We start from the raw sequence: 15,934 nt of genomic DNA on the forward strand, positions 1-15,934 counted from the left end.
CCTGTTTGGATGGGACGATGGCAGCATGAACTGGAATTCCACCACGCAGGTGCCGTCCGTGAGCTGGCGATGCTGGAGGCTGTTCAGCTCATAGGCGATGTAGGCTCTTCTCACGTACACCTGGGGAGGAAAGAAGGGAATTCCAACGACAGGTGAAGAGCAGCATACTGCTATAATCTTTTCCTCCCCAAACAGGGGTGCTGGCCACAGGTTGGGGTGGTGGTGGTTTTGCTTCTTGGATTTCCCCCAGAAAGGGCACATCTGGAGGGGGTGGGTGGGGAAATGCAGGTTGGAAGTGGATGTCAATGACGTCGTGTGAGTGCTGCAACGCATCTGTGAATGGCAGGGGTTTGGGCTAGGCGACCCTTTGGGTCCCTCTCTTCCAGCCCTACTGTTCTATGAATGACAACCCACCCTTCAGATCATGAATGCTGCATGCATTCACCCCCAGCCTGCCAGCAGTTGCCCCAAACTATGCAGCTGCCATCAATGCTACAAGAGCACCCTCCCTTTTTTGGAAGGGGGAAAAATGTCACTGTGTCCATTCAAGCACTACCCTACTCTGGCCTTTGCCATCCTCCCTTTTACCTCAAGGGCTGCCATGCGGACCACCTGGTTGGAGTGATAGAAGAAAGTAGGCAGGACATCAAAGATGGTGGTTTCAGAAAGGATCAGTTTCTAGAAAGGAAGGGAGGAGCAGCGAATGAACAAACAGGCCTGCTGTTGGAGAACACAATACATTTTTAGAATCACCCTGGTTTAGAATTTAGAAAAATAGGATTTTAGGGTTGGAAGGGATTCTACGGGTATCCAGTCCAACCCCCTGCAAGATTTCAGCTAGGTAATCCATGGCAGGGGGTCATCCAACCTCTTCTTAAAACCACCAAGGAAGGGGAGTCCGCCACCTCTCATGCTTCCATGAGGAAGTTTGATTAGAATCACTCAGGCCTCAAGTGAGACCAAGGCCCTCTCCTCCACTGCAAGCTTTATATTACTGTAGCAAAGTTAAGAAGATGGAGTTATCACCAACAATCACTGTGTTTGTGTTGTGCACACAGCTGAGGTTTCGACAAAAAGCATCAGGAGGCAGCATCCTTACTGGTTTGTGGCATTTTGACGCTGCTGCTTAGAGTTCTTCTCTCTATACCCATCCCTAAAGTATGGATCTGCCCACAGGGCATAATACTCACAAGGAGAAGGAAGAACAGAGTCATACAAGGAATGAATAAAAACTATAGTTTGAAAATGCTGTCTTCTCTGATAAGCATGCAGGGGTCTTTCTCAGCTAAGTTTATTTACTTTTTAAAAAATGAGGGATTCGATAGACTGACTCTGGGCAAAGGACCAGCTCCACCCCTGAGTACTTCTTGGCTAAAGCGTGACTCAAGTTTATGTCATGTATTCGTATCCGACCTGTTTTTCTCTCCTAGGAGCTCAAGGGGGCACACACAATTCTCTTCCTCCCCATTTTATCCTCAAAATGACCCTGTGAGGCAGGTTTGGCTGAGCATGAGTGACGGCCCAAGGACCCCCAGGGAGCTTCATGGCCAAGTGGGGATTTGAACCCTGCTCTCTCCTGGGTCCTAGTCCAGCACTCTTGCCAAGACACGACAATGGCTCTTTAGTGTGAACAGATGCTGTCAGTTGCAAGAGCCAGACCTAACAAGCAATCCAGGTCACCTTTAGGTTTTCAGGGCAGAACTGGTGTCCGTACATGTCTATGGCTGAGAGGAAAATGGATTCCACCTGGTTGTGCCTCAGTTCGTAGGAAGGGAGGTGGGAGGCAATCAGCACCTGAGAACAAAAAGGGGCTTGGGTTCAACCGGCCCAAGGGAAGCAAGGAGAGAGGAATCACGGGGGGGGGGGGACCTTTCAAGGCCCCAGCAAACCTTTTGAAACATACAAGTGAAAAGCAAGATTTGTGCACAATTGCTAACTTTTGTGCCATTTATTCTGCCTCCAAGACGGAGGATTTCAAACGATCTGAAAAGCGTGGGAGCAAAAGATCAGGAGAGAATGGAGATGTAAAAGTTAGTGGGGAAAGACACTGAAAGTGCCCCTATCTCTTCTGAGATTTCAAAGACCAGACATTTTCAAACGGTCTTTCCATGCTGACACATACAAATACTAGAGCACCATCTGTTTTAACCCCAAAGTATAAATCAAACTGTTAATCTTGTTGTCATTCACAGACAACACCTTAAACATAAAAATAATAAATGCAAAATATAGAATACAGCAGGAAAACAAAACATCAGAAATAAAGCACAACAGCAACACATCACAATAAGCAGAAGCATTACAGTTTAAAATGCTGAGTAAATTTGTAAAAAACAAAACAGAACAGAACAAAAAACCAACAGAATCAGGTTGGCCATATTACAAAATGCATTGTTGCTGGAATCTGAAGAGTTACCACCTGGACATATCAGGATCATCCTCTTTCTGTCAAACACAGAGTCAATGCTAAGGAGAAGGAACATCTGTAGCCCTCCAGATGTCCCTGAGCTACAACATCCATCATCCTGAGACAACTGGCCATGCTGGCTGCTTGGTGCCCAACAACATCCAGAGAGCCACACTCTTCCCATTCATGCCATGTGCTCTGGAAGGTCTCCTCAGATTCCTTGAGAAACCCAAACCCTCCTCCAGGGCATGCAAAGCTTGACATGGGGCCGTTTGGAACCTTCTCCCCTTAGGCAGCAACACAAAGCCTTGGCACAAAATGCCTGCAGTTCCAGGAATGAAGGAAGAACACGGGAGTCCCACTGACCTGCCTGGCCCTCAAGGCCACTTTGGAGTGCTCTGTTTTGCTAAGCTGAGTCAGCTCATTCAGAATGGCCATCAGCTCATCGGTCAGGGTGTGGTCTCGGCCACAAAGGTGATCCTGGAGGTAAAAAATGCCAGACTGTATTGTCTCTTCCTGCACCAATGTAGAAAGGAACCAGCAGCGGATAGGGAGCCTGGCTTCTGAAGCTGAAAGCAGAAGGGGGAACAACATCTCGGAAGAGGGGTTTCCAGCAGCTCCCTTGCTATTTTTGCTATTGCCAAGAGGCACAATGTTGTTAGTGTAATCTTAGTATATTGGTATTGAAATGTTGGTGCTTTTGTATGCTGTTACATTTGCTGTTATGCTATTGGGAAATGAAATTGCTCTTGCAGTGGCTGATTTCTAAATGCCTTCCTGTTTTCTTTGTTGCAAGCTGCTTTGAGCAAGATTCATTTTTGTGGAAAAGCATCATACAAATAAAATTTTGAATGAATGGTGAATCTGGGGTCTGCTCCAGAGGTGGCCAAACAACAACTCCCACCAGCCCCAGTCAGAATGACCGATGGCCAGGGAAGATGGACGCTGCCGTCCAGCCAGGCCCGAGGGCCACAGACCTGCTGCACAGATACACACAGAAAAATCTGTGGCTCCCCAGGAAGCCCCTTCCTTGTTCTGAAAGGACTCCTGGCTCTTAGCTTCCTCCTGCTACTCACAATCAACATCGTCACCAGGAGATTCTTCTTTGCCACCTGCGCATGGGAGAAAATGCATTCCAGAACCGGGCTCATGTCGGGCATGTATTGCTCGCGTAGGTGGATCACACATTTGTCATAGTGAGCTGAGACAAAAAGGGAAAATAAAAAGGGATGCTTGTCAGATCTGGTCTCCCTCTTTCACTCCCGTGATGACCGAAGAGCGGCATACCTGTTGTTGAGCCTACCTTGCTGGAACTGGGTCTCCACCTGCAAATAACACCTTAGGAGATCCAACACGACTGATTTCATGTGGCCTCGGATGCCACTGCGATACCTAAACGAGGGGAACAGGTGTATTCCTCTCTTGCTGGGGTTGACAAGAGCTTTTGGAGAGCTGAAGGTGGGTTCAGAGGGGCTTTGCTTCTCGTGGTGGGCACCTACATAGCTTTGTCCCACTGATTTTGGTTAAATAGGCTTTGCAGGTTTCTAATGCAAGAGAAAAACCTGCTCAGCCTCTTTACAACAGGCATTGGTAGGATGAGCAACGCCACCTCTTGTAAAGTACTTTCAACTCTCAGCTAAAAATATCATGTCGCTAGCTTGAGGAATTTAATTGTGAAGCACAGCTGTTCGAATAGAGTAGATGAAAAAGTATGAAGGTTTTACTTTTTTTAAAAAAAGGAAGCACATAATTTGTGTATCAGGTCAGAGCAAGTTGAACTGGAGATTTAAAACCTCTCTCTCTATATATATATATATCCATCACTAACAGCCTTGTCCCCTGTGTTGCTCTGGAATTCTAAGAAACCAAATCTTGATTCAAAATGGTATCCAACTGTATCCCAATGTAAAAGAAAATCCGATTCTTGAACTGAGGAGCCACCATGTAAAATTTAGTTATTAAATCTTAAAGAAAGAAACAACTTTCAAATATATAATGTAGGAAAAGGCCCCAATGGGCTGTTTGCTGCAACTCTCCTTCTTCTAGGCAAGGCCACAGCATATTCATTAAACCAGCCTTCCTCAACCTGGTGCTGTCTAGATGTTTTTGACTACAACTCAAATCAGCCCCAGATAGGAAAGCAGAAAAAAACTATACACCCAGCACACACATTGGGTGTAGGGAATGTATGCTGCATGTAAGTGAAGAGAAAGGCCGGGTGCCCATCCCCTGAACTTGCCTCTGAACTAGCTGCACGATGCTCTGGGTGTTCAGGAAGAAGACCTCCCGGTCAGCTTTCCGCTGCAGGGTGGCTGCATGGCTGTCCAGAATGCTGGCAATCTGGGAGGCAAAAGAACATCAGAAGAGCCCGGCTGCTGGATCCAGCCAGTGGCCCATCTAGTCCAGCCTCCTGTTCTCACAGGGGCCAAGCAGACGCCTGTACGACATCTGCAAGCAGGACCCTAAAGCTGTTTATGGACCCTAGCATGTCTTTTAGAGGAATGAAAGAGAGGGCAAGGACAAAAACTAGAGGAGATGACTTGGGAGCTGCCTGTTTCTGCACTTTCAGTTCTGTGCCCATGCTTCTTTCTCCAGAGCAGCAGAGGATGTTCACAGAATCAAAGAACTGTAGGACTGGAAGGAAGCTCAAGGGTCATCCAGTCCAACTCCCAACAATGCAGGAATCACAGCAAAATAATCCCCAACACATGGCCATCCAACCTCTGTTTAACAACCTCCAGTGAAGGAGAGCCTTCTGGGGGAGTCCACTCCACTACTGAACAGCTCTTACCATCAGAAAGTTCAATCCATTGGCTCATGTCCTGCCCTCTAGAGCAGCAGAAATCAAGCTCACTCTATCCTCTGTATGAGCGCCCTCCTACACTGAGAGTAAGGCCAAGTCCCCTCTCAGTCTCCTCTTTCCCAGGCTAAACATCCCCAACTCCTTCAACCGTTCCTCATCAGGCTGGGTTTCCAGACCCTTGATCATCTTGGTCGCCCTCCTCTGCACACCTTCCAGGTTGTCCATAACCGTCTTAAATTGTGACGCCCAGAACTGGACAAAGATTCCAGGTGGGGCCTGACAAAGGCAGAATAGAGCTGTACAATGACTTGAGCTGGACACTAGACTTCTGTGGATGCAGCCCAGGGTTGCATTAGAGCCGTTTGCTGTCGCATATTAACACATCACAATCTGGAGGACCCCTGCATGCCAACTGGAGAAGAGCAGTAACTTCAGTTACACAGGCCTAGGGAGGAGGAGGGGAGGGGAAACTCTGCACAAAGCTCAAAAACACCCCCAGTTCTCTCAGGATCCCCCCTGGGCCTCCCCAGCATTTCTTTGAAGGCAGCCCACCCCCAGTCCTCCTGGCATCACCTGCCCTCCCCCCACTGCAGGCCTCACTTGCTGGCTGGGGAACTGGCACAGCACTGAGGTGATGTTGCTGGCATACTGGGCCATCACTTTCCGGATTGACTTCTCCACAGATGGCGGGATGCGGCCCGAAATGCTTGTCATGATCTCCTGCAGCTCCAGGAGAGGAAGAGAGGGGTCTCGGAGGGTCTTCATCAGCTTGAAGACCCATTCTTTGAGCTGAACAACAACATCAAAAAGGAGTAAATTATCAGTGACACAAGGACCTCCCAAATAAGACACAGATTCAGTTTGGGAAAAGGCAAGTTCAGGGGCATCGGCAGTTTGTGCTGAGGGGCTCTATTGGTATGGGGACTGCCAAGGAACCCAAGGGAAGTACAGTGGTACCTCGGGATGCGAACGGGATCCGTTCCAGAGCCCCGTTCGCATCCTGAACAGAATGTAAGACGCGACAGTGCGTCTGTGCGTGCACGGGTCGCGTTTCGCCGCTTCCACGCCTGCGAGTGACGTCATTTTGACCGTCTATGCATGCACGAGCGGTGAAACCCGGAAGTAACGCACTCCGTTACTTCCGGGTCGCCACGGAGCACAACCCGAAAGCGCTCAACCTGAAGCGTATTTATCCCGAGGTATGACTGTATTAAGAGAAGTTCTGCACATCTGAGAAAACTGTCTGGCGCCATGAAAGCCAGCTTTGCCTCCCAAGCACAAGGAAGAGGCCCCGCTTGCTTTGCTTGTGGAAGAGCCCTGGCTTGTTCCTGCCAGGAACTGTTGAGCCCTATTCCGCATTAGCACCACAGCCTCTGACGTGGCTCGGCCCTGCCAGCCCCTAGCTCCTCCCAGCAGGAAGGAGATTAGAAGAAGGCTTCCTGTCCCTGTGGGACTTTGTTGGCCTCTAGGGCAACCCACAACCTCCTTGCTTTCTGTGCAGGACTTTGACTGATAGATCTGTTGTTTGTATTGTTTTAGATTAATCTTAATAAAAATCATATTACAAAAGCTCACACATGCAAAACCAGCTAGGGTCTTTGCACACAAGGAGACCACCACCCCCTTACTTTGGTGCTGAAATACGGCTCTGGCAAACAATATCCATTCATGACGTTCATCAGGCTCTCCAGCACGTTGTGGAAGACCTGGTGCAATTTCTCACCGAGGATGGGCAGGGGCTGTTGAGTGGGCAGCCCCCCGGTGTACAACTGGGCCTGGAGGTGGGGATGGGGAGACATTGGGGAGGGCAGCACAAGAAGGAAGAAAGCAGAGAAAATCCTTTTAGAATCCAGAGGCGGAGCAGAGCCCAGCCAGACACACCTTCCTTTCCCAATCAGCCTCGGCTCACTTACCAGGTGGACTTTGGTGGGGTTGTCCAGCTCAAGCCTTGCCACAACGCAGCCCGTCTCCAGCAATGTACCTGGCCGCTTCACGTAATGGATGAGGCCCGATTCCTCCACCGCCAAGGTCACCACCATCTTCATCACCTGTTTGGAGAGTGACAGGAGGCTTCCTCACCCTTGCTGACAGGCCTCGGATGAAAGCTGGATTCACGCAGGGCTGGATCAGCCCTTAAGCAAAATAAGTGTGCGCTTGGGGCATCCAGGGAAAGGGGGCACCCCAGAAATGATCCACTCATCCCCACCCACTCTGCAGCTGAAAGTTCATTGCGCCCAATACGCTCCCGTTTGCCCCTGCCATGCGGTGGCTGTGAAGGCAGCTCCAGAGCATTCTCAGAAATGCTTCCCAGCCAGCCAAAGGCCAGGGCTACCTCGATTTCCGCATAGCTGTGGCCCACACAGACGTGTCCCCCGTCATCCACCGTGTACTGCAGGAGCTTCCCAGCAGAGGGAGAACGGAGCAAGGTTGGGTCGTTCTCCTTTTCAAAGTCGCAGGTTTTATTGCCAATGGTGATGCGGTATCTGGAGCCGAAAAGAGACGGGGGGGGGGTTAACTTTTAGGGTGTTAACTGCTACCCATTGCAGAGAGAAGGGTGTCCCTTTACCATTGCGTCTTTCCATCAGTTGCTGTGTCCAAGAAATCTTAAGTTATATATTCATTTAAAATATTTAAACTAATTTAATGGGGGGGGGATTAATTTGCCAATGAATGTACAGAATTGTTCTCAAGCACAGGATGTGGAACTCCCAACCTCAGAAGGTGGCGGATTCTCCCTTCCTTGGAGGTTTTGAAACAGAGGTTGGATGGCCACCTGTGAGTGATTCTTTAGGTGTGATTCCTGCATTGTGGGGGTTGGGCTAGATGACCCCTGGGGGTACCTTCCAACTCTCATGCTTTTTTTGCTTCAGATTTATGCTATGACAAAAACACCAGATTAAAACAGATCACTGCCACCTGCCAACCATATAAGCAGTTTTAATAAATAGTTGTATTAAAAATAGTATTTGCACATGTAAAAAAATTAAAATCTGTGGCCCAATTAATTGAGGCACCATTTAGTTGATTAATCTAGCTACTTATAACTTTAACACTGCAGCTCTAGTTGTTATGCTTTTCTTTAGAGTTCCCCCCTTTTTCTATGTGAGCTGTTATTGCTTTTATGCTAATCTTTCCTCCCTCTTCTAAAGGCTTGTCTTATCTGGTCTGGGAATTGAATGCAGGACCTGACAGCCAAAGTGAAATGCACAGCCCTGGCCTACAGCTCCCAGCCTAAGCTGCTAGCCATGCCATCACAGGCAACTGCGACCTAATTGTGAGCAAACGGATTCCAAAAAGAGCAAGAAGCAGCAACTCAGAAATCCACTTACCGGTCTGTTTCTTCCTTCATGTACGTGGTATAACTGTTGCCATCGTAGGAGAGCAGGAGCCCCCCGTCATTCAGCCTGTGGACGTCGATCTCTATGTGGGTGTTGTTCATTATGATCACGTAGGTAGAGAGCGACTGGCGAGCAACCTGCCCAAGCGCCAGAAAAGGAAAACGGGAGCCTTTTTACCCATCTTCCCCTCAGAGTGGGAAGGAAACCCCCAAGTTACCCTATCTATCACCCTGCCCACTTCCAACCTCACAATACACACTGCAGATCCAGATATTCAAACAGCCAGACCTGCCTGTAGATCAGCTGCCTCAAGGAAGCCTTGCTTTTCATGTTTGGCTGGCCTGCAGCAGCTGTTCTGCCGAAACCATGGTGGGGGGGAAGGGGGAGAGATGGGGCAAATAAGAGCACTTTTCCCTTCCTTGTTTGCTTTTTGCAAGGTTTCAGAGGGGTTTCCTGGGTCTTTTCGTCATTTTGGGGACAAAATTGCGTGGTCAGAAAAGCATTATACATTTCCTCATAGGAATCAATACAAAATGTTGACTTGTTACACAAACACTCTTATGACAAACCATTTCCTGAGGACTGATTATGTTCAGGTAGTGGCACCTGTATTTACCGTATTTTTCGCCCTATAGGACGCACTTTTTCCCCTCCAAAAATGAAGGGGAAATCTGTGTGCGTCCTATGGGACGAATACAGGCTTTCGCTGAAGCTTGGAGAGCGAGAGGGGTAGGTGAGCACTGACCCCTCTCACTCTCCAGGCTTCAGGAAGCTATCAGCAAGCCTGGAGAGCCCGCCAGAGTTCCCGCAGGGCTCCCTAGGCTGCGGATAGCAGCCTGCTGCACAGAGCGCGGGGCGCGCTGAAGCAGAGCGCCCCGCACTTCGGGCAGACATCGGCCAGCCCCACAAGCTCGGGGGACAGCGGGGAGGGGGAGCGCCGCCATACCGCTGTTCCCCGACCTGGTTTGGTTTCCCTGACCTGGTTTTGGGGGGGAAATAAAGGAAATTTTTTTCCCTTTATTTCCCCCCCAAAAAAACTAGGTGCGTCCTATGGGACGGAGCGTCCTATGGGATGAAAAATACGGTATGTCCCATGATGAATAACTTCATTATCTTCTTACTCCCTAAGCAACAGGTACAGTCTGCTCTCCAATCAAGTTCCCAAACCGCACCCTGCATACCAAGACTCCCGGTGGGAAGCCGCCTTGTGTCAAGTCCATGTAGCCCAGTGTTGCCTGCACTGGCTGGCAGGGGCTCTCCAGGGCTTCAGACAGGAGTCTTTCCCCAGCCTAACTGGAGTAGTCTTTGCGGACTGAGCCTGGGACAATCAACTGGCTCTCTGAGCCTTCCCCTTTGGATCAACCTGTCGCAAGCATTACCTTGAGTGAGTATTTCATGCCTTCGTAAATAAGCTCAACGTCAACAATGTTCAAAAGTGAGGCTGCTGGTAGGACTTGGCCCCTGGAAGACAATCCCATCTTAGCACAAGAATTGCCCTACAATCCTCTTCCTCCCCTCTCCACCGCCCTTCAGTTACTCTTCAGAACAATCTTCTGAAGACAGATCTGCAGAGCACCTTTAGATTACTCTAAGCATTCCACACACACATACTTTGCTGCTATGCTCGGACAGCTGCTCTTTAGCTATGCTGCCACTCCCTGCAACATAATTTGCGACTGCAAGTCAGCACCAAAGCCCAGGTGAGTAGGAAGAGTTTCTCAAATGTGGCTGAGTGGTGTAACACCCCAACACTCCTGGAGGTGGCGCTTTACCTTTCAAGCGAATGCAGGAAGTCATCCATAGAGGTCCTGAACAGAGCATCCGCCACGTTGAGAGCACCACAGACCACGCCCAGAATAGTGTCTGGCTTCTCTGCCTGAAGGGAAAATAATGTAGGCAGACTGATAGACAGACAACTTCTTCATAAGAAGAAAGAATTCAGACCAAGGTGCTCACATCTTTGAATCCCAAAAGGTTAATAAAAATATGCAGTATATATTCAGAAGCATGGTATAAATGACTGGCACCCGGAGCTCGGCTCACCTGCACTTTCTCTGCAATCAGGTGATCTAGCCAGCTGGTGTCAGTCTCGTTGGCCTGGAAACTCTCTGTTTCCAGCAGCTTGACCAGGTACTCGACTGTTGTCCTGAAGTCCCCACGGATGGACAGCTCCTTCAGAGCTACTACTAAGTTTCTGAGAAGATAACCCTTCTTATTAAGGTACAGATCTGCCTCAGGAGATTTTATTTTTATTTTTTATCTAGACTCTGCATACAACAATAAATTTGCTTTTCTCAAAAAGAAAGCTGGAAATTTGATTTATCAGGGGGTGAAGCAAGGCCCTTTCTGAAGTATCATCCAATCACAGCCTGGAATTACAGTAGATGATACTGGAAATGCTGGTATGAAAAGAGGCAGTCTTGCATCTCCTTCTCTCCTCTCCCTAATAACATCTGCAGGGCAACTCTTTGCATTCACTCAGTTGGGGTTACTCCCAAACAGATGTGGATAGGATTGCAGTCTGATCATCTAAAAAGTTTACCATCACATTCCTTATCCTCAAGCTACACTTTGGTGACTGCCATTTGAGGGGGAAAGCTCACAGCCCAACATCATGGCTCTTGTTTTAACTTACTGCAGGGGTGGGGTAGCTTTGGCCCTCCAGATGTTGCTGAACTACAACTCCCATCAGCCCAAGCAAGCATGGCCAAAGGCCAGGGGTGATGGGAGTTGTAGTTCAGCAACAGTTAAAAACAGCTATTTACAGTGGCGTAGCGTGGGTTGTCAGCACCCGGGGCAAGGCTGGTAATTTGCGCCCCCTAACCCATGGATTTGCGCCCCCTAACCCCCAGATGTTGCGCCTGGTGTGGCCGGCCCCCCCTGCACCCCCCACGCTACGCCACTGGCTATTTAAAACATTCAAATAATAATTAACCTCAGTGATAAGCTAAAATCAGATTAAAACAACATGCCAACATTCAATGTATCTGGGCAGGCTTGCCTAAACAAAAGTGGTTATCGCAGGTGTGAAAAAGAATACAGTGAATATCTATTCACTGCATAGATTCACAGTGGTATCTATAGGCAGGGAGTTCCAAAGTGTGGTGCGGCCACAATGTGGAACAAATGTTATGTGGCACCTCCAAGGCTGCCCATTCTGAAGCTCAAAGCAGGCAAGTGAGCATATGCAGGGCAAGGTGATCTCGCAGGTAACCTGCTCCCAACTCCTTAAGGCCACTAAGGTTGATGGCAGTGAAATACTCACGAGATGGCTTCCTCTCGGTTCTCTCCCCAGGAGAAACAGTGTCCAAACTGAGAGTCAGCAAATTCATGCAAGCCGCCAGTGGCTGCCACACTGAAGTACCCCCAGACATTCTTGTTGCTGCGGAAATTCAGCTCCTGCACGGTGCCAGAGCTTGGCTTGAAGCCCTGCAAGGTGCAAAAGAGACACATGGGGAGCAGGAAAGTGGGGGGGGGGGAGAACATGCGTTTACACTTTTGCCTTATTTCCCCGCCGACTTTTAAGTGAGGTCTCAAAAGGCAGCTTGCCACAAAAATGGTAAACATGAGACAGCAGAGTCACTGAAAAGCATAGATGGTGTTACCTGACCGGTACTAAGAAAAACCGGATGTGGGCTAAAGCTCCAGGTCTTTACTACATGTCCCCAGGTCTTTACTACAGTGTGATTGTATCATAGGCACTCTTAACTTGAATTATTTCAACCGTACGTGGTAGAACATGATTGAAATTCCACATGTTAAATCCAAGCAAGGTGGGAAGCTTAAAAGCTCTTTTTGTGTCCACTTTGATGCTCCCCATCTTGCTTGAAGGGGCAAGGCCCAGGCAGTGCCCTCATTAAGGGGGGGGGGCGCTCTTGCAGGGTCATCTGAGTTCCTGCAAGATCTTCTCCAAGCAATCCTGGACTTAATTGTGTTTTATTGCGGCTGCTAGTCCTTGCTGCTTCATCTTGAATAATAATATTTACCGTAATAATAAACTTCATTGTTATATGTTCATATTTAATGGTTGCTGGATTGTGCTTTTATTTCATTTTTAGATTGTAAGCAGCATAACAGAACCTTAGGTGGAAAGCTGGGGTCCAAAAAAATTAAATAAATAAACAATAGGCAATTTGTGAACTCCTGTTGCACAGAAGTTTGACACTGCTTGATAAAAGGATTCACATCCCACACGCTTGCAATGTGGACCCAAGCTCTCTCAGCATCCCCTCTCCCTCTCCTTACAGGTAAGGACAGTTTGAGTCTCCATGACTGACCTCATCAGGATTTTCACTGGTGATCCGTGCTGCAATCACGTGGCCCCTGGGGACGGGCACATTGCTGGGGCCCTCAAAGGCAATGGGAGAATCCCCCCAGGGGGGTTCTCCATAGAGGGCTCGGATGTCCTTCAGTCTGTGCAAAGGCACACCCATGGCAATCTGAGAGGAGGAAGAGAAAAGAAGGGGCAAAAGGAAACAGAATTCCTTGGACCTGTTACGGAAGGGGGGGGGCATGTCTTCTTCACTACAATATATTTGCTCAATTTCTCTAGGACTCCATCACCCCTCCCCTGTCCTCCATAATCTCTCAAGTAATCCTGTCAAAATCACTCTGCCAAACCTTTCCTCGGGCAATGCCAGGTGACAGACTATGCGTACATGGACCATTGTCTTCTCAGGATGTGCTTATCTGCGCATATCTCCAGCTCTGCATATTCCCCCCTCCCTCCTCCATATGTTAATCCAGTGTAACCCAACCTCTCCTTAATGTATTCATGATGTAATCTGTGTAACCCAACCTTTCCTTAATGTATTCGTGATGTAACTGGGATGTATTTTGCACTGTATTCTGGGACATGGAGGGAAATTTCAAAAGTTAACGGCTAAAATGGCCGCTGTTTCTTTAATGTAAATAAAGCTGGGTCAGCATGACTCAGCGGCTTGCAGCAGGCTGTATATATAGGTGAGAACTGTTGGTTTGGGTGTTGGCTGGTGTTTGGGTTGGTTGGTGCTGGTGTGTTTCAGTCGTGGTATTCAGTCGTGTTTTGCACAAAGACTTTTAATAAAACTCTGCAAGGATATTCCCGTGGACTCTTTTTGTGCCGACAAGGAGACTGAGAAGATAAAGGGAGGTCAGAACCCTTTCCTTCTTTTTCTTTTTTTTTTTTTTTTTGCTTTTCTACAAACACTGACAGGTTATGGGCCCAGTGTTTCTGAGCATGTGCAGAGTGCAAAACGACTAACAGCATTTCAGTAAGGAGCTGGTGAGTCCTGGTGGTGTACAGAGACAGTGGCTGTGCGTTGGAGCAGTTGGTGGCAAGCTGTAACTGTCTGCAGCGACGCTGGAGCGGCTAGGATCTGAGGATCAAGAAAGCACTCAGCGTCGGCTACTGGAACAGTTTGAACTGCTAGAGGACTACAGTAGGTGACTCACAGAGCGGCTACACCAGTTGCAGAGCCAGGCGGGACCTGAGGGTCAACAGAGGCAGCAGCTAGAAGCCGGTGAGTGCCAGCCAGGACCATCTAGTTGGACTCTAAAGAGAGAGTCAGGAGAGATTGTTGGAGGCCCCACAGAAGGGGCTCAGCAAGCACCAGCAGAGATGGCAGATTTCCAGTCTTCCCAAGTTGTAAATATTGGGGGAGGCATCCCTTTTGAACTTCTCTCAGAGAGCAACTGGCTGAGTTGGTCAATTAAAATGCAGCAGTTGTTAAGGAGAGATGGGCTATGGGACTGTGTTGAAACTGAGGTTTTGAGAACTGACTCTGCTGAGAAAAAACGGCTAGATGAAAGGGCCCGTGCCCAAATTATGCTGTGTTTGAGCAACTCTCAGTTATTGCATGTAGCAAATGCCAGCACAGCGTTTGAGTGCTGGAATTTATTAAGGGCAATGCATGTCAGAGAAACTGCTGGAACTATAATTTCTCTGACCAGAAGGCTGTTCAGGACTGTTATGAAGGAAGGTGAGAGTTTGGCAACTCATCTTCAAACGCTGAAATCTCTGTTTCTTCAACTACAACAGAGAGGTAAGCGTTATGATGAGACTGACCAAACCTACATTATCCTTTCAAGTTTGCCTGAAAGCTGGTTGCCTGTGATTAACAGCATGGAGAGTATGCGTCCCCGAGATCTGACCCTTGAGTATGTGGTTGGAAGATTGACCGAAGAAGCAGAAAGAAGGTCAGATAGACAGGCTGAACTCCAAGAGCGGAGGAGTTACAGCCAAGGGGGCCAGCAGCAGAATCTGCCAATGGAGCAACGCCAGGGTTTGGACTTGGCCATGGCGGTGAGGAGGTGCTATAGATGCAACCAACCCGGGCATCTCCAACGTCAATGCAGGGCAAGACTTCCAGGAGACGATGTGGAGCAGAGACAGCAATCGACACAGAAATGTAAGCAGAAGGGGTTCTCTTCAGGGAAGAAGAACACGCGTTCTGCTCAGTTTGTGTCTGCGTTTTCTCGAGAGGAGAGAAAGATACCTCGAGGAACATGGTTGCTGGACTCTGGCAGCAGCAGGATTATCTGCAACCGTCGGGGGGACTTTAAGACCCTGGAGAAGCCAGCTGATGGAAAAGACTCAATTTATCTTGCTGATGGTTGTAGAAGCAAGATTGATGGCCAGGGAACATGTTTCCTGCAGTGCTTGAACACTACTCTACCAGAGACTCTGTTTGTCAGCAGTTTGGACTATTGTTTACTGTCTGTAAGCTGTTTGATTAATGCAGGGTATAGTGTTAAGTTCACGCAAGATGGCTGTCTGATAAAGAATGGAACTCAGGTATGTGGCCATGCAAAGTTGGAAAATGGGTTATATGTAATGCAGGACAAGCCTGTTAAAGCAGCCCAGGTGGTTCAGGATAATTTGCCAGTTCATAAGGGGTGTGTACATCAACTGCACAGAAAACTGGGTCACGCCAATTTCCGTGTGCTTTCAGAGATGCAAAAGGTTTGCAAGAACCTAAAAGTAAATAGCTGTAACTGTTTCCTAGATTGCAATGTATGTAAAATGGCCAAATCTAAGAGGAAGCCTGTGGCTTCTAAAAGTGACAGAGTATCTAAAGAGGTTTTAGAACTTGTCCATTGTGACGTGATAGGCCCCTTTCCACAGAAGACTGAAGGGGGCTCCAGATATGCTTTTCTGGTAATAGATGACAAATCACGTTTTAGTTGGCTGTTTTTGTTAAAGCAGAAATCTGAGTGTTTCCCCACATTCAGAGAATGGGTTGCCCAAGCTGAAAAGCTCTTCGCTCGCCCTGTTGTGCAGCTGCAAACAGATAGGGGCGGAGAATTTCTGAACAAACAATTTGGGGCATGGTTGCGACGTAAGGGGATCACTCACCGTTTGACTAACCCTTATAGCCCTGCTGAAAATGGTCTGTGTGAAAGACG

The 15,934-nt window shown here is 48.4% G+C and overlaps 1 protein-coding gene across 16 annotated transcripts in view; it reads right to left on the reverse strand.

Moving 5' to 3' along the window:
* The window catches only part of ACACB (acetyl-CoA carboxylase beta), a 71,985-nt gene that overhangs the window by 26,117 nt on the left and 29,934 nt on the right, over nucleotides 1–15,934 (reverse strand). For 15 of the 16 annotated variants that reach the window (XR_014518402.1, XR_014518403.1, XR_014518404.1 and 12 more), the window contains 17 exons: nucleotides 12,826–12,987; nucleotides 11,814–11,977; nucleotides 10,592–10,742; nucleotides 10,321–10,424; nucleotides 9,928–10,009; nucleotides 8,540–8,685; nucleotides 7,543–7,693; nucleotides 7,124–7,258; nucleotides 6,839–6,985; nucleotides 5,811–5,999; nucleotides 4,647–4,747; nucleotides 3,711–3,799; nucleotides 3,484–3,608; nucleotides 2,774–2,887; nucleotides 1,681–1,794; nucleotides 589–678; nucleotides 2–120 (listed from right to left, as the gene is read on the reverse strand). Coding sequence is in view for 7 of the 16 variants with exons in the window: in XM_083470895.1 (XP_083327021.1) it covers nucleotides 2–120; nucleotides 589–678; nucleotides 1,681–1,794; nucleotides 2,774–2,887; nucleotides 3,484–3,608; nucleotides 3,711–3,799; nucleotides 4,647–4,747; nucleotides 5,811–5,999; nucleotides 6,839–6,985; nucleotides 7,124–7,258; nucleotides 7,543–7,693; nucleotides 8,540–8,685; nucleotides 9,928–10,009; nucleotides 10,321–10,424; nucleotides 10,592–10,742; nucleotides 11,814–11,977; nucleotides 12,826–12,987 (2,183 nt within the window). In the remaining 9 variants the exon portion in view is untranslated. Of the gene's footprint in view, nucleotide 1; nucleotides 121–588; nucleotides 679–1,680; nucleotides 1,795–2,773; nucleotides 2,888–3,483; nucleotides 3,609–3,710; nucleotides 3,800–4,646; nucleotides 4,748–5,810; nucleotides 6,000–6,838; nucleotides 6,986–7,123; nucleotides 7,259–7,542; nucleotides 7,694–8,539; nucleotides 8,686–9,927; nucleotides 10,010–10,320; nucleotides 10,425–10,591; nucleotides 10,743–11,813; nucleotides 11,978–12,825; nucleotides 12,988–15,934 lie in introns of those variants that run through there. The other variant, XR_014518410.1, reaches the window with a different exon arrangement.

Source organism: Podarcis liolepis (assembly GCF_965112155.1).
Source record: "Podarcis liolepis genome assembly, chromosome: 13".
NCBI classification, from domain to species: domain Eukaryota; kingdom Metazoa; phylum Chordata; class Lepidosauria; order Squamata; family Lacertidae; genus Podarcis; species Podarcis liolepis.